The sequence below is a fragment of the Delphinus delphis genome, chromosome 15 (assembly GCF_949987515.2).
Source record: "Delphinus delphis chromosome 15, mDelDel1.2, whole genome shotgun sequence".
NCBI classification, from domain to species: domain Eukaryota; kingdom Metazoa; phylum Chordata; class Mammalia; order Artiodactyla; family Delphinidae; genus Delphinus; species Delphinus delphis.
Genome location: NC_082697.1, coordinates 15168009 through 15185339, shown reverse-complemented (window position 1 = coordinate 15185339; position 17331 = coordinate 15168009). Strand labels below are relative to the sequence as shown.

At 37.5% G+C, this 17331-nt stretch overlaps 1 protein-coding gene across 2 annotated transcripts in view; it reads left to right on the top strand.

The window, feature by feature from the left end:
* Positions 1–17331, top strand: part of STK4 (serine/threonine kinase 4) — a 90364-nt gene that overhangs the window by 35224 nt on the left and 37809 nt on the right. For both annotated transcript variants that reach the window (XM_060030729.1, XM_060030730.1), the window contains exon 10: positions 16031–16188. In XM_060030729.1, coding sequence (XP_059886712.1) covers positions 16031–16188 — 158 coding nt within the window. The remainder of the gene's footprint in view (positions 1–16030; positions 16189–17331) is intronic.

Sequence of the window (17331 nt, the reverse complement as noted above, 5' to 3'; positions counted from 1 at the left end):
ATATTGGAGTATAGTTGACTTACAATGTTGTGTTAGTTTCAGGTGTACAGCAAAGTGATTCAGTTATACATATAAATATATCTCTTCTTTTTCAGATTCTTTTCCCATATAGATTATTACAGAATATTGAGTAGAGTTCCCTGTGCTATACAGTAGGTCCTTGTTGATTATTTTATATATAGTAGTGTGTATATGTTAATCCCAAACTCCTAATTTATCCCTGCTCCCTACCTTTTCCCTTTGGTAACCAAAAAATTCTTAATAATATCGTAATAACTTTATATGGTGATAGATGTTTACTAGACTTATTGTGGTGATCATTTCATAATGTATGCAAATGTCAAATCATTATGTAATACACCTGAAGCTAACATAATATTGTATGTTGACAATATTTCAATTAAAAAAAGAAATTCTTTCCTACCCAAATGTCTTAGAAACAGTCTCCAATTTTTTTTTCTAAAGGTTATAAAGTTTTACTGTTCACATTTAGGACTTTATTTAATATATCAGGATTTGTTTTTTAGTTTACAGTATGAACTGTAGTCATCTTATTTTATTTCTTCCATCTGAAAGACTCACTTTCTCCCTCCATTCAGATCTTTGGTCCTGTTACCTTCTCAGGCCTTCCTTGACCATCTATCAAAATAAATTCCCCTTCCCCTTTTTATTTTTCTTTCAATACAGATTACTCTTGAAATTTATATCATTATTCTTCCATGTAAATTTTAGCATTGGGGGCTTCCCTGGTGGCTCAGTGGTTAAGAATCTGCCTGCCAATGCAGGGGACACGGGTTCGAGCCCTGGTCTGGGAAGGTCCCACATGCCGCGGAGCAACTAAGCCCGCGAGCCACAACTACTGAGCCCGTGTGCCACAACACAACACTGAAGCCCGCATGCCTAGAGCCCATGCTCCACAACAAGAGAAGCCACTGCAATGAGAAGCCAGCTCACCACAGCCAAGAGTAACCCCCACTCGCTGAAACTAGGGAAAGCCTGCGTGCAGCAATGAAGACCCAACGCAGCCAAAAATAAATAAAATAAATAAATTTATAAATCTTAGCATCGGTGTATCAAATTTTGTAAAATACCACTGGGATTTTGACTGAATACACAGATTAATTAGGCAGAATTGCCATCTTTATGATGTTAATTCTTTCTGTTCATGAACATGGTTTATCTTTCCATCTGTTTGGCTTATATCTTCTTTTCGTAGATAACTTTATAATTATATCTATAAAGATGTTTTAGACCTTTTGTTAAATTAATTTTTATGGATTTTTTTTGTTCTAGTAGGTTTTCTGGAGTTTTTTTTTTTTTTATGAAGACAGTCTGTGAATTAGTTTTTCCTTTTGATCTTTATACTTATATATTTTTCTATCTTACTAAGACCTGCAATAATAGAGGTGGTAATGGGCATTCTTGTCTTATTCCTTATCTTAAAGAAAATTCTTCTAATAATTTACCATCAAGTTTGATTTTGTAGTAGGTTTGGTGTAGGTACCCATTATCAGGTCTATTTCTAGTTTAAGAGATGTCTTTTCTAATCAAAATTGTTGTTAAATTTTATTCTTTGATTTTTGAGTTGAACACTTAGCTGTTTAATTTTCTTGCTTACTAATGTATTCAGGTAACGTAATTTTTTCTCTAAGTTCAGTTTTCACTGCATCCCATAAGTTTCATATGTGGCACGTTGTAAATACTTTTTCCCAGCTTGTGATGCTTTGTGCTTATTACATATTCCTTTTTTAACCCATGAATTATTCAGAAGTGCTTTTTAAAAACCAAATTGTATGAATTTTTTTAACTGCTTATTTTTAATTTTCAATTTCAGAGAATTGTGGCTAAAGAACACAGTCTGTGTGATACGTTTTTTTTTTTAAGATTTTTTGATGTGGACCATTTTAAAAGTCTTTATTGAATTTGTTACAATATTGCTTCTGTTTTATGTTTTGGTTTTTTGGCTGCTAGACATGTGGGATCTTAGCTCCCCAACCAGGGATCAAACCCACACCCCCTGCATTGGAAGGTGAAGTCTTAACCACTGGGCCGCCAGGGAAGTCCCCGATACCAGTTTTTTGATATTTTCTTGCGACATTTGTGGCCTAATATGTCAGTAATTTTTAAGTGTTGTTTGTGTGCCTTAGAATGTGTGTTTTCTAATTGTTTGTAGGAATCTATATATATACAGTAGATTTAGCTTGTTAATTGTCTTCAAATATAGCTATTCCCCACTAATTTTTGATACTTGATCTTTTGGTTTCTGAGGGAGATATGTTAAAATTGTTACTCTGTGGTTGTGATTTGTCAATTTTTGTTAATTCTGAGACATATTTGGGGGGAGGACTTTTGTATTTTGAGGTTGCATTGTCTGATGCATATAGATTTAGAATTGTTAACTCTTCCTGGGAATTGTTCCTTTTATATTTGACTTTCACACCTTCCCTGAGATATGGGTCCACTAGTTATGAGCTTCCTGCCATACAGAATGAGGAAGTTCAAGTTAAAAGTTCAGCGTCTTGTCTAAAGTCACCCTAGATGACAAACCTTTGACTTCTAGTCCTCATTGCTACTGTGGTGGAGGGCTTCTTGTTAAATATTGTGAAAAGCCTGCCTTTCTTGTCTTTTGACACCTGTTTCTAGGATCTTCAAACCTAAGGCTTTTGTGATGTTGGTGTTTGGATTATCAAGACTCATAGCTGTGATAATAGACAAGGTTTTATAGCTAGGTAGATGGACTGAAGTGTGATAATGCAAATGTGATAAAATGTTAACATTTGAGGAATCTGGGTGAAGGTTATCTGGATAGTCTTTGTAACATTGGAAGGTTTTGTATATCTGATATGTCAGCATAAAACATTACATGATTTTTAATTCATGATTTTCAGTTTTTAGAAATAAACCTCAAGAGGCTAACTTGGGATAGTTCATAAATTTGAAAGAGTTTTACTTAAGAGTTGCCTAATAAAATAGTATCTTGAGGTTGTTCGTTTTTACTGATTCAGCTATTACATGTCATTAATATTGACAGAAATTTGTGCTTTAGAAAACCAAGCATATCACACAGGTTTAGGAAAATGTTAATTTTTTAAATTAGTAATCCTTTTATTGAAAAAATTATATTGTGTCCATTTTTAAAATTGAGGTATAGGTATTTTATAATGTGTTTCAAGTATACAGCAAAGTGATTCAGTGATATTAATTATTAATAATGTCATTCAAAGTAGTATGTCGGACACTGAATATCATTAGTAGTGCTATGAAAAGAATGAAATTTTGTGCATATTGCCATCTGTGTATTTTATATTAAATTATATGTGGGGTTTTTGTTGGTGTGTCTTAATATGCAGAAAAATTACTTCACCATTTCATTATCAAGCGAACATTTTTTTTTGAAAGGAAGAGAATTTCTCCTGTTTTAGTTGATCATTATCAAATAAGATATTTAGCAGCAAAAGTGAGAACTTCTATAAGTAGAGAAAGAATCCAAGCTTTCAAAACATATTAAAAATAGGTTGTCAAATAAACTACATTATTATACTTTAATAATACTTTAAATATCAAGTGTCTTTGAAAACAACAAAAAAACTTCTTTTTTCAGAGGCAGAGATAACAAAAAAATCCTGGAGCAACTGATCCCGAATTGCATAAATTTGTAGTTTAGCAGTTAAATGCTTTTGCCCCAAATGAGGAAATGACAAGTCAAAGGATGGCCACTTAAAATATGTACCTCATCTACTAAAGATTTGACAGGCAACAGGTCTCCCTTCCAAGACTCATTGGCTATGATATGGTTTTCTTGTCCTCACTGCCTTCCCAAGAGATACATGGCAGCCGGTTCCCCCTCCTTATCTCATGGCTTATTAGGCCACCGGGGATGCAGAACTTGGACCACTGAATTGAAAGATTGTTTCCACTGACTCAAGCCTTTTAAATTAGATTCAGGGAACTAAAGGGAGTGAGTGGATGATTTCTATTTCAAACTTAAATTTCTAATTGTATTCTAATGAATCTCTTTGAAATAGAATCTTAAAGCATCGTGGCATAATTAAGTTAGAGCAACTCAGAACCATGTTTTGGGTAAACTGCTGTGATAGTATTATGTGTTAAAAACGTTATGTATTTATAGTTTCCCAGAAAGTCCTAGGTCTCACGAAGGCACCTGTTGTTCCTGTGAGTTTCCTCATGTTAAAACCAAAGTCCAGGATCTTGTTAAAATGATTTTATTTCAACACCATCGGTCAGATGCTAATTTCAGAGCTGTGTAAGATGGAAATTCTTGACTCACAGCCTATCTTCTTTCCACCTGCAGTTTTTTGAAGGGGATTGTTATAACAGTGACTCCCTTGTGTGTTCTCTATCTCATTCTCTCTAACTCAGATTATAACATTTGCAAGGACAGTTACTAGGACATAAAGTACTACAGGTATTTTAATGCTTCTTTTACTATAATAACCTTACTGTCTGATTTCAGATCCCCTCAGGATGTTTAAAACTATCATCAGAGAATATTAAGTGTCCATGTATCTTTGCCACTCACTGTCAGCATCATATGAGAATTTCAGATAGCATTAGTGTGCTTATACGTACCAAAGCTAAAACTTAAAACGTAGTTTGGTTAGAAACATATCTCTCAATAAGGGTAGGAGAAAGAAAAAGGAGTAGCGGAAAGAACATTAATTTTTGGAATCAGAGTCTTTGATTTGAAACTTGGCTCAGAATTTTATAAACTTTGTCAGCTTTGACAAGCTATTTCCTTTTTTTGCGGTACGCAGGCCTCTCACTGCCGCGGCCCCTCCCACTGCGGAGCACAGGCTCCAGACGCGCAGGCCCAGCGGCCATGGCTCACGGGCCCAGCCGCTCCGCGGCATGTGGGATCCTCCCGGACCGGGGCACGAACCCGTGTCCCCCGCATCGGCAGGCGGACTCTCAACCACTGCGCCACCAGGGAAACCCCAGCTATTTCCTTTTTTGAGCCTCAGTTTCCTACCCTGAAAAAGTGAAGCATAAAAGTTCCTATTTTGTCAGGTTGTTAAGATGATAGGAGATAGACATGGAAAACGCTTAGCATAGAAATGCTTAAAAATGGTAAGTAGTATAGTAAGTATATAGTAAATAATGGGTCTTTTAGTGTATGACAGTGGTTTTTTTTCATTGGACCTAAAAATTCCTTCAACCTGAGCTACATTTCTACATCCTAACTCCTTTTCTCTTGCTGGTCATGTTTTTTACTTTTTTTTAGTTTGTACCCTTGGTATTAACTGGTGTTTTGTAAGTTCCACTTTTGTGTCTAAGCACTGGCGTGAAGATGGTTGATCTAAAGGAAGGTCACTTGTCAGTTTCAGTAATATTTTTAAAATGTGCTGAGGAGAGAGAGAGAGATTGATTCACATTCCTTGGTAACAGGATAACACGTTTTGAGAATCTGTTAAGCAGTAGCTCAGAATATAAGATGGTAGATTATAAAGAAGGCTAGACTTTGAATCTATGTGAGCCTTCCTTTGTGAAGTTTCAAACTATTATCTTAAAACTGTGAAATTTATTACTGACTGGATTTTTTTTTCCATCCCTGAAAGATAATCAGTGGGGTTCACTGTGCATTTATCAGAATCTCCCTCTAGGGTGGGATTTACAGCAGAAGAGCAGAGATCTTGGTCCTCAGACTTTTCTCACAGTTACACAGATAATTCAAGGTCATCCTGCCAGAGTGGAGGCTAAATCCTAATTGTTTGTGCAGTTTTTCTAATTATGTCCAGATGCTGGGCTCACTTTTATCTTTGGAAACCGTTAACATTCTTGATTCTTTTGGGATAAGCCAAAAAGCACAGACATGTGGTGCCTGAAAATTCATTCAAACCACCTGCCAGACCACATGTTAGGATATGAAAGTACCAGATCTCAGTGTGACATGGCTGAAAGGCTCAAGGCCTGTCTTTTGAGGAAGATAAGGTGCTGCTCCATTAGAGTTAAATTGGTAAAAGGAGAGCCAAGAATAGCCATGGGGGAAATCTATTTTCCAAAAGAGAGCAGTAGCGGGGTAGTGATGAAGAATAAAGGAAAAAGTCCAAAAGATATACTTTGGCTCTTATACCTAAGAAGCAGATAAATCGGTTTTGATCAGTTAGGGGAATATATTTTTCTGGTGCTCTCAGCTGTTCTGACCTGCTGACTCTTGCTCAGCAAGAAAATGGAGATACATTTTGATGAATTTAAATGAGTCCCAAAGAAAAAGTAGATGATTCTCTTAAGTGTTTATGCTCTAAAAAAAATATCAGCTTGGAACGAGTATTTGTTAAAAATAAATATTTAATACCCACCAAAAAGTATTTATTAGGTAGTCACTATGTGTCGTTACTGTGTAGTGTACAGAAACCAAATGACGTGTTTACTGCTGACCAGGAATTTGTAGATTAAAAGGGGAAGATGACATTTGTCATCATCTAATATGTATGGAGTGCCTACTGTACTATTACCGTTCTTTCTAATTCCTTACATGCCTGGAACATTACTCCGGGTGCCTCAGATAGTGGTATTTGATGTTGACATAACTTAGTTGAGGAGCTAGGACCTCTACATATAAAGGTGGTAATATAATAATAAGACAAATGCTGGGTAAGTGGTTCGGAAAAATGGTGAAGGATTTGTGAGAACTTAGATATACAGAAAAGCTGGGGACGATATTCCAGGCAGGTACAGAGTCAGAAAGGAGGGGATATATGTTGAACATTCAGTTTGGCTGAAGTGGGTGTTGACCAGATACTGGAGGACCTTGAATGCCAAAGTAAGAAGTTTGAACTTGACTTTGTTGGTAATAGGGTAATAGAAAGACATTTTGATCAGAAAAGTGATGTAACAAAGTGGTTTTTTAGGACAGTCAGTTGGATGATATGGAGTTTGAAAAGACTGGAAACGGTGAGGCCAATTAGGAAATCGTTGCAATAACCAAGGTATGGATCGTTCTCACCGGTAAACCTTTTGTATGTATCTTTTTAGGTGTGCTGCCTCTATTGCTCTAGTTAGTAACCCCTTGAAATCTGGATTTAGATCCCTTCGAATAGACATATGGTAGCACACTAGACTTAAAGATCCAGAGCTTCATTGCCCATAAGTCAAGTCAGTTTACACAGAGGCAGAGTTACCAAAACTGGTTCCTGGAAGAGTTATTCAAAAGTTAGACTCTGGGGAACCTTATAACTCATGGTTCTGGCAATTCTTAGTGGTTTCAAAGAACATTCAAAGGAATATTTATGGCCACATACAGAAACTTGGATAGTAACTTGTGTAATTAAATGAATTAATACATGTAAAGCACTTAGATGCCCAGTCACAAAACCAAAACCAAAAACCACACACATAATAAATGTTAGATTAAAAAACAAAACAAACAACCTTATGATAAGGCATATTATTCCAAGCCAGAAGAAAACATGTGAGGGATTATTTGAGTTGTTTTCTTGCAAGTATTCATGCTTGAAACAGAGAAGAAAATGTAGGCTTTTCCGAGTTCTCTACTTTGAACAGGTAGAAAAGAGTTATTGTAGAAATTAAGGAAAGAGTAGGTTGACCATTGTGGTTTACTTGGTGACAGTCTTGAAAATGAACATTTAAAATGGAAGGGCATATGCCCTAGTGGTTGGTCATTCCAAAGGAAAAGATGGACCTCAGTCTTTGGTCAAGCTCCTGGCCAATTATGACTACCTTGGCATTGTGTTATAGTTCATGTGAATCCAGAAATAAAAGTAAATAGTAGAGAAAAGGGATCTTTCTGTTTTTTAAAAAAGAATTATTGAAATATAATTCACTCGTTTAAAGCATACAATTCAGTGTTTTTTAGTATATTTATAGAGTTATGCAACCATCACCACAGTCTAATTTTTTTAATTTATTATTTTTAATTGAGATATAATTCACATATAAAATTCACCATTCTAAGGTACAGTTCTGTGGTTCTTAAAAATACATTAGCAGGGTTGTGCAATCATAACCACTGTCAAATTCCAGACATTTTCATCATCCCCCAAATAAACCACAATCCTGTTAGCAGTCACTTCTCATTACCCTTTCCTCCATCCCCAGGCAGCCATTAACATGCTTTCTGTCTCTAAGGATTTGCCTATTCTGAATATTTTATATAAATGGAATCATATAAAATGTGGTCTTTGTATTTGGCTTCTTTCACTTAGTTTAATGTTTTCAAGGTTTATCAGTGTTACAGCATATATCAGTACTTCATTTCTTTTTATGGCTGAATAATATTCCATTGTAAGGATATACCCGATTTGTTTACAATCTAGTTTTAGAACTTTAAAAACAATTATTTATTTGGCTGCGCCAGGTCTTAGTCGCGGCACACGGGATCTTCGTTTGCGGTGCATGGGCTTCTCTCTAGTTGTGGCATGTGGGCTCAGTAGTTGTGGCATGCGGGCTCTCTAGTTGTGGCATACGGGCTCTAGAGTGCACGGGCTCAGCAATTGTTGCGTGTGGGCTTAGTTGCCCCACGGCATGTGGGATCTTAGTTCCCCGACCAGGGATTGAACCCATGTCCCCTGCATTGGGAGCCGGATTCTTAACCACTGGACCACCAGGGAAGTCCCACATAGCATTCTTCAAAGAAAAATAAATATAAGATACAGTTGCTTATGAATTTGCCCCTTTGTGGACTTTGACAGATTGTCCATTTAGCTTGCCAGTGCTGCTTACAAAGAAGAACGGGCCAGTCATAGTACAGGAATTCATGCATTCCCTGCATCAGATAAAAGAATCAGAGCAAGACATGGTGTTTTCAAAGTTCGACTTTTCTGCTGAGTTCATTCTCCCAACGGCTTCAGGTTTCTGGTATTATCATTCAGTGGAACGTCTTCATTTCCTGGGATATGTCTGAAAAAAAATACCCTGGCTCACATTGAAACAGAAAGCCCACCAGCCAGCAGAAGCCCTGGGGACAGCATTGCCTTTAGTCAGCTGGGAATGATTCTCTCACACTTTTCAGCACCGCTTGATGGTCTCGCTCAGGAGTGCCGAAAGAAGAGTCCAGGGATAAGGTTACTGGGAAAATTTCATTCCCCTAGTCTTTCTATGCTCAACCTAACGGCAGTTTGGATATGTCAAGAATTCTCATTTTGATTTTAGACAATTTGCAGTATGAAAGGCAGCTCACCAGCCTTAAAGCCTGATGATCAGGGTTCAGATCCTATCCTTGTATAACCGTAAGCAAATTTCTCATCTAGAAAGTGGAAATAATAGTACATACCTCAAAAGATGGGAGGATGAAATGAAATGAAACATTGTTGTAGCACTTGGTAGGTGCCAACAAGCACAGATCCTCCTCCCTCCTACTTTATTTACATGGTGTTCATGAAGTGTGGATGGCAACATCCTGTGGAAGCATCTGGTGGAAAACCTGAAACTTAGAAAGTATTCAATCAATGTTAGTTGAATTTGAAACCTGAGTTCCTAAAGACTGGAACTCTTTTTGTAGATATAGGTTGGTGTGTGTGGGTGTGATGGAGAGAGATTGAGACAGATCTCAGATACTGTATCAGTTAGTTTTTTCTGTGTAGCAAACCACCTCAAAACCTAGTGGTCAGGGACTTCCTTGGTGGTGCAGTGGTTAGGAATCCGCCTGCCAATGCAGAGGACACGGGTTCGAGCCCTGCTCCAGGAAGTGGAGCAACTAAACCTGTGCGCCACAGCTGCTGAGCTTGCGCTCTAGAGCCCGTGAGCCACAGCTACTGAGCCTGCATGCCACAACTGCTGAAGCCTGCGTGCCTAGAGCCCATGCTCTGCCACAAGAGAAGCCACCGCAATGAGAAGCCTGTGCACAGCAACGAAGACCCAAAACAGCCAAAAATAAATAAGTAAATTTAAAAAAAAAAAAAACTAGTGGTCAGGTGGAGCTGGCTGACTCCTGAAGGCCTCAGCTAAGACCACCTGGTCAAGGCCTCTCTCCACATAGTATTCTGCCATCTAGCATGCCCACTAGGTTTATTTACATGGTAATAGGATGTGCAAGCACTTTTCAAGTCCCTGCTTGCAATAAATTTGCTATTGCAGTGGCCATAGCAAGTCACACTGCCAGGCCTAGAGTCACTGTGGGAGGGCACTAGTAAAGGGCGAGGATACCAAGGCTACTTGGAATTATGGAGGCCGTTTTTGCAAATATGCTATTGTAGATACTAATTGTGATAGTAATGCAGATCTGTTTACTGAAAATTATTATCAGTCTATAAAGTCAAACTGTGAACAGGTGCTCTAATTAATTACAGTGTTATTAGGAAAATGTAGGTCACAATAGAAGTGCTATTTCCTCCAATAAACTAAGTACAGTGGTGAAGCGCCCTCCCATATAAGGAATCATTGTGGTGTAAACAGTTAACTTCTGGAATCACTAAATACAGGGATCAAAAATACACCTGTTTTTGAATGCATGTTGTTTCTTGCCAGTTGAGGTGTCTTCCCCTCTCAGTTGATTCATTCATTTCTTCAGCTTTAGTTATATAAAACATTTTAATAATCTATATCTATTGATGATATTTTTATTACAGTTTTGGGCCAAGGAGAATTTAGTCACCTCTTCCATCTATTTTTAAAAAGCCCCCCAAACACCACTAACAACAACAAAAAGAAACTCAAAGAATCAGAGACAGTCTTGTCACAAATATTTGTTGAGTAGGTCTGGTCTTTGGTTTATGTCCACGCACATCTAATTTGTGGCATATTTTAGATTAGAGACGATCAAGTGTCATCATCCCTCCGGAGTAAGAATTCCTTTTGAATGTTTATCAGTACCTAGGCAGAAATATGTTGTCATAAGCCACTGTCAAGTGATAGTATCATGGAACTTTCACAGCTGCAATGGGACACTAGAAATAATATGGTTCATGGCTTCTTTTGTAGATTGGAACCTATGGTTTAATCAAGATCATATAGTCAGGACCAGAATCTAGATCGTTGAACCCCAGGTTAGGGATTTTTGTAGTGTATCGTGCTGCCTCCAAAATCAGTTTTAGCTGTTCTGAAATCCTGTGCACATAACCGTTTAACTAATCATTTCACTATAATTAAGTTTCTTATATGCGTGTCCATTTTACTCCTGGGTTATACCTGAATGTGTGATTAGATTAAAAACTTCTCTTATTACAAAATTCACCATAGTTTTGGGAACATTGATTTCTAATAAATATTAGGTATAATCAGGTCCCTGATACTGATATCAAAAGGTGAAACGAAAGGCATTTTAGATAGAGTTTCTTATTTGTGACCCTTAGTTGTTGAGAGGGACAAAGAATATTAGGTATTTTAACTCCAAAAATATTAGAGATCTTTAAGTGAGTTGCAAAGGGCTATTGTTATCAAATATAGAGGAATTCAAATATGTAGAAAGCAAATGTTCTCATTTTCTCATCTAAACAGTGATAGAAATTAGACAAACAATTCTACTCTAACTTAAGAGATGTTTCTTTGATGTTTATGACATAGTTTACATTTAGACCATAGAAATGTTATTGTTAGTGTTTCATCTCCAGTTTAAAGACTTGAATTTCTAAAATCCACCTGTATTGCAACTGAAGGGAATTACTGAGGCATCATAGAAGTATATTGTACCAATTATACAATTTTTATTGTTGGATATGATGTTTTTTTTTAAATTATGTCTTTATGGTTTTTGTAACAGTTCCACAAAAGAACCTATTTTAAATTATCTGTTATTTCTCTCCAGAAGTTACCATTTTTATTGATGAACACATTTCAGTCATTTCTTTGTGCATTTATAGAGAAGGCTGTGTAAACAGACATGAAATGACAGAAGTAATGAGGAGAGATTGATGCATGATATATACAACTTACCCTCAAATATTGTGTGTATCTTCAAAAAAAGGAGATATTCTGTTTTGTGTGTATTTCCTAAGAAAGAGGATAAAGTTCTTCCTTGGTATAGGTGGGGGATTGTTTCCAGGACCCACCACGGGTACCAGAATCCACAGATGCTTGCAGATGCTCAAGTCCCTTATATGAAGCAGCATAGTATTTGCATATAACCTTCCCATATCTTCCTGTATACTTTAAATCATCTCTAGATTACTTATAATACCTAATACAATGTAAATGTTATGTAAATAGTTGTAAATATAATATAACTGACATGTAAATAGTTGCTGGCTTGGAGCAAATTCTAGTTTTGCTTTTTGGAACTTTCTGGATTTTTTTTTTTTTTTAAATATTTTCGAGTCCTGGTTGGTTGAATCCACAGATGCAGAACCTGCAGATACAGAGTCAACTGTACCCTCTTTTATTACCACAATACAGTTGTCAGGTGGTGATTTTTCTAAAGAAGAGCTTTTCCCTTCTCTCCTAACCCCCTTCACTTTTAGATTATTACTCTGAGCTCATGGACTCTTTTTATTCAGTGTTTTTTGTTTTGTTTTGTTTTGTTTTTGATGCTCAGTGTCCCAGAATTTACCGGTGGGAGCCTCTCAAGGTGGCTTCTGTGTCCTATTGATATGTCCGTGTCAGTTTGTGAGTACTTGTTTTTTTTGGCACAAAAAGATATTCCAGGCTCGCTTTGTACTTTTCCTGCCCTAGACCTGGAATCAGCTATTTCTCTTAAGAAGGCTTAGCTCCTTGTGGTGGGGAATGGTATTTGGAAACCAAAATCTGAGTGCTCATTGCTAATGGGGTAGCCATCACTTCAAGACCTTTTAATAAAAAAAGCTCAGCAAAAATTTTTTTAATAAATCATGAGTTCATGTTGATACCTCGGTTTAAATTCAACACACCAGCATTTTTTGTACCTTCTTCAGTTTCATATTTTGATAATTAAATATTGCCAGATCCCCTTCATAGGGCTTGTACTACTTTGCATCCAAATTCAGCAACGTATGAGAGTGCCTGTGTTGCCACGTCCTTACCAGCAGATGGGGTGTTATCAAGCTTTTGACTTTTGCCAAATTGAAATGTAAGAAATCGCATCTCCAAGTAATTTTGATTTGAATTTCTCTCGTGAGTGAACCTACACGTTTTTTTCATGTTTAAGGACTAATTGGGTATCTTTGTGTGTATACTATCTTTAGCCCATGTTTCTACCTTTTTTTGGGTCTTCTTTTCCTTAATTTTTGGAATTCTTTATATATTTGGGAGCTTATCTTCCTAAGATATAAAGAACTCTAAAATTTATTTTTTAAAGAAAATTTTTTTAAAACCTTTATGGTTACTTGTTGCCAATATTCGAGTTCGTCATTTGTCTTTCATCTTGGCTTATAGTGAATGTGTGCTTAATTTTTATTTTTTAATTTATTTTATTTTTGGCCGTGCGTCAGATCTTAGTTGCAGCAGATGGGATCTTCGCTGAGGCATGCATGATCTTCCGTTGCGGGGTGCGGGCTCTTCCTTGTGGTGCGTGGGCTTCTCTCTAATTGTGGCACACAGGCTTAGTTGCCCTGCGGCATGTGGGATCTTAGTTCCCCGACCACGGTTCGAACCCGTGTCCCCTGCATTGGAAGGTGGATTCTTAACCACTGGACCCCCAGGGAAGTCCCTATTTGTGCTTATTAATTTTTAAAAATCTGTGATATTTCCTTCACACAAAGAAAACATCCTTTTTGTTTTTTTAATTGCATCTGGGTTTTTGTCATGGCATGTTAAAAAGCCTTTTTCCTCATTCAGGTTTTAAACACATTGCATTCACACATGTCTTCTTCTAGTACTTACGGTTTCCATTTTTACAGTTAGAGCTCTTATCCATTTGGAGTTTTCCTGGTTGAAGGTATGAGGTGTGGATACAATTTAATCCTTTTTCAAACAGCTATCCAGTTGTTTGGATATCCATTTGGGCTTTCTGCTTTGTTTCTAGACTTTCTATTCTCTTCAGCTGGTCTGAACCTAGTATCTGGTCCGGATTTGTTTTATGGCTGCACCGTGTGGCATCTTAGTTCCCCAACCAGGGATCGAATCCACACCCCCTGCATTGGGAGCGTGAAGTCTTAACCACTGGACTGCCAGGGAAGTCGCAGAATATTTTGTATAAAAGTACACTGCATACTGCGTATTTCAGCCATCTATAGCACTGTCACAGCTGCTCGGCTCAGGAGGCCCTCTAAACGCCCCTTCTGATGTGTAGGATTATGGGTAGGTTTGCTACAGAGTTGTCTCCAAGCCAGCCTTCTCCTCTGGTGGTCCCAGAGGAAGGCACTCATCAAAAGGACTTTCCATCCGAACTTGTCAGGAAATTCAAAACACCCCCATTTTTACAAGTTTTGTTGCATTTCCTTCAGAACTGTATTATGAAATAATACCTTAAATTTAATTTAAAAAGTAAACAAAATAAGCGTGAAAAGCACTTAACATCGTACCTAGAACAGACAAAACAAAACAGACATTCAGCACATAATTGTTGACTGGTCCTAGCACATATTGTGTTTGATCCCTAATAAATGAGGGGGCAACAGTGAAGTAAGCTATTGGCAGCATCTGGAAGTGGGCAAATCTGAGATTGGCTGCTGTTGAACTTGGCAGTGGTGATGGTGAGTAAGATGACAAATATCTGAGAGGCAGTCAGGGCGCTGGCTCGAAACTGGGACTAGGCAGATGTCAAGAGATAAGACTGCCTGGAACAAGGGTTCTTGGAGAGGAAATACTTGCTGTTCTTTATCTCCTGGACCATTACCCATTCACTTCTTAAGGCTCTGAACCTTCTGGTCCTTTTTTCTGGTTCCTGGGGGAAAAGGCAGTATAAATCCACATGTTCATGCAAAGTACTGAAAAAAAACCTTCTGTACTTCCCAGTATAAGACTGCCGTGAAGTAGGTGCATTCAGCTAACTAGGTTTTTAAGTCATGCCAGGTAAAGTTATTCTTTCGGTGATTGTTACTAGTTCTAACTAGTAACTGCTGTATTCTGCTCTCATATGGTAACTGCTGTTACATAACTACTGATTCTGCTCTGCTATATAGCTACCCTGCTATGTGACTGCTAACCTAAGCCCTTCTACCAGTCTTCCCTGACCACCCATCTTGCAAGATTTCTTCATCTCCTGGGCACATGTAACTCTTACAATCAGTTCTATCTATTTAATATTTATCCTATACTGTCTTCTTTTAAAAAATATTTAAAAGAATTAAATAAAATCACCTATAATCCTACTATCAGAGACAAATCCTGTTAACATTTTGTTATATTTTTTTCTAGTCTTTTTTTTTTCTCTTATGTGTGTGGTTTTACAGAGTTGAGATTGTACTGTATATATAATATCTTATTTTTTTCTCCTTTATCATATTTAAAAGTTATATAGGGCTTCCCTGGTGGCGCAGTGGTTGAGAGTCCACCTGCCGATGCAGGGGATGCAGGTTCGTGCCCCGGTCCGGGAAGATCCCACATGCCGCAGAGCGGCTGGGCCCGTGAGCCATGGCCGCTGAGCCTGCGCCTCTGGAGCCTGTGCTCCGCAACGGGAGAGGCCACAACAGTGAAAGGCCCGCACACCGCCAAAAAAAAAAAAAAAAAAAAAAGTTATATAATATTTCATGGAGTGGGTTGTGATTTACTTAGATTTTCTTTTTCATGCCTATTTTTCTCATTATTCAAATTAGATTATGATTTTGCCAAGGGAAATCAATCACTATGATATCATCCCCCCTTCCTGACTCTAATTCCTGTAGAGCATATTATATATGTAAATGATTAATAAATATTTTGGCTTGCTTCTCAGTTTTCGGTCTAAATGTTATAGGAACTCTTTGCTATAGGGGATCCAAAAAGTATTACTTGTAGCTGATGTAGAGTTATTGCATCACTAAGTCTTCCCATTTAGAAAAAGGGACCCTGGGGGGGGCTATAATCCTCTGAAATTCTATGAAAAGTATTTTGAGTGAGCATTTGTGCTTTTTCCTATAGTTTTCACTAGAATCTTGAAGGACTCTTTATCTAACAAAAAGCCACTGATTCCATGACCTTAGCCCATCTGGAGACAGATCCATTTACTAAACTTATCTGAAATCTGAGATACTGTATTTCATCTTTTGTTTTTCTTGGTTTTCAGGAAGGGATGAGACCATGCAGCCTGCAAGACCATCTTTCCTTGAATACTTTGAACAAAAAGAAAAGGAAAATCAAATCAACAGCTTTGGCAAGAGTGTCCCTGGCCCACTGAAGAACTCTTCAGATTGGAAAGTTCCACAGGATGGAGACTATGAGTTCGTAAGTAGACTTGGAAGCAGATGGTCATGTCTGCGGGGGAAAGTTGTTTGAAATATCACACATCCAATTCTGTCATTTCACTGAAAGTGCAAAGTGCTTGAGCATTTTATTGTGCAGCTCACAGCTCCTCTAAACGCGCCTGGCGGCAGCTCCTGCGCTAAGAGCCTCAGGAGTCTGAGACAACATTTTGACTGACATTTGAGCTGTTCCGAGGGCCCCCAATTAATTAGTGGCATCTTTTTTGGTTTAGTAATTATTTATTCACTTGCCATTTTTCCTTTTATTGAGTTTGAATTTGTTAATGGTAAAAGAAATATTTAGTCATCCAGTGAAGATGCACTGTCTTTACTAGTTTATCTGGGATTGTGATCTTATATTTAAGAATTAGACTGGAGGGCAGTTAGCGCTATTTTGTAGTGTCTTTGTTGTTTGGCTAACCATTATCCTAATTTCAGTCTCTCTGAGAGGATTATTCTGGATTTTGTCCGAGGCTGGATATTACATAATTCCAAAGTTTCATAGGAAAAACAGGGTGTGTATTTCCTCTTTCTGCTGTGGAACATTTCTCCCTCAACCACGGACACTTGTTAATGTTCACAGAGATTTAATGTGTAGAGGCAGTAAAAAAAAAAAAATGTGCAAAAAAAAAAAAGCTAAGGAGTCTGCATTCCTTTTCTAGAAAAGGATTTTCTCTTTAGGAGTATTTAATTTTTACACTCTTAAATTCTGTCATAATTCTGTTGTTTATAAGAACTTAGTTTGCACATAGATTTGGATTTGGGGAGGCTCTCTAGTCCTGGCTTTCTCCTATCCTACTGACCGGTCTAGAGGAAATGATGTCATTCTTCCATAACATAGTTTCTGCTTTTGTTGAGTAACAGGAATGTCATAGTTTATACAACTAAACTGGTCCTTTTGAGGACCAGAATAATTCACCTGAGGTTATTTAACCGATTGGTCCCTGAACCCATGTTAGGACCCAGGTTCATTCGTTTTATCATCTGTTTGTTCACTCATTTATTTATTAGCTCTTTGAGTGCAGTATGTGCTTGACACTCTTCTAGGGATATAGTGGTGAACAGAACAGTCAAAAACTTATCCCTCTTGGAGGTTTCATTTTAGAAGAAGGAAAATAAGGAAGTA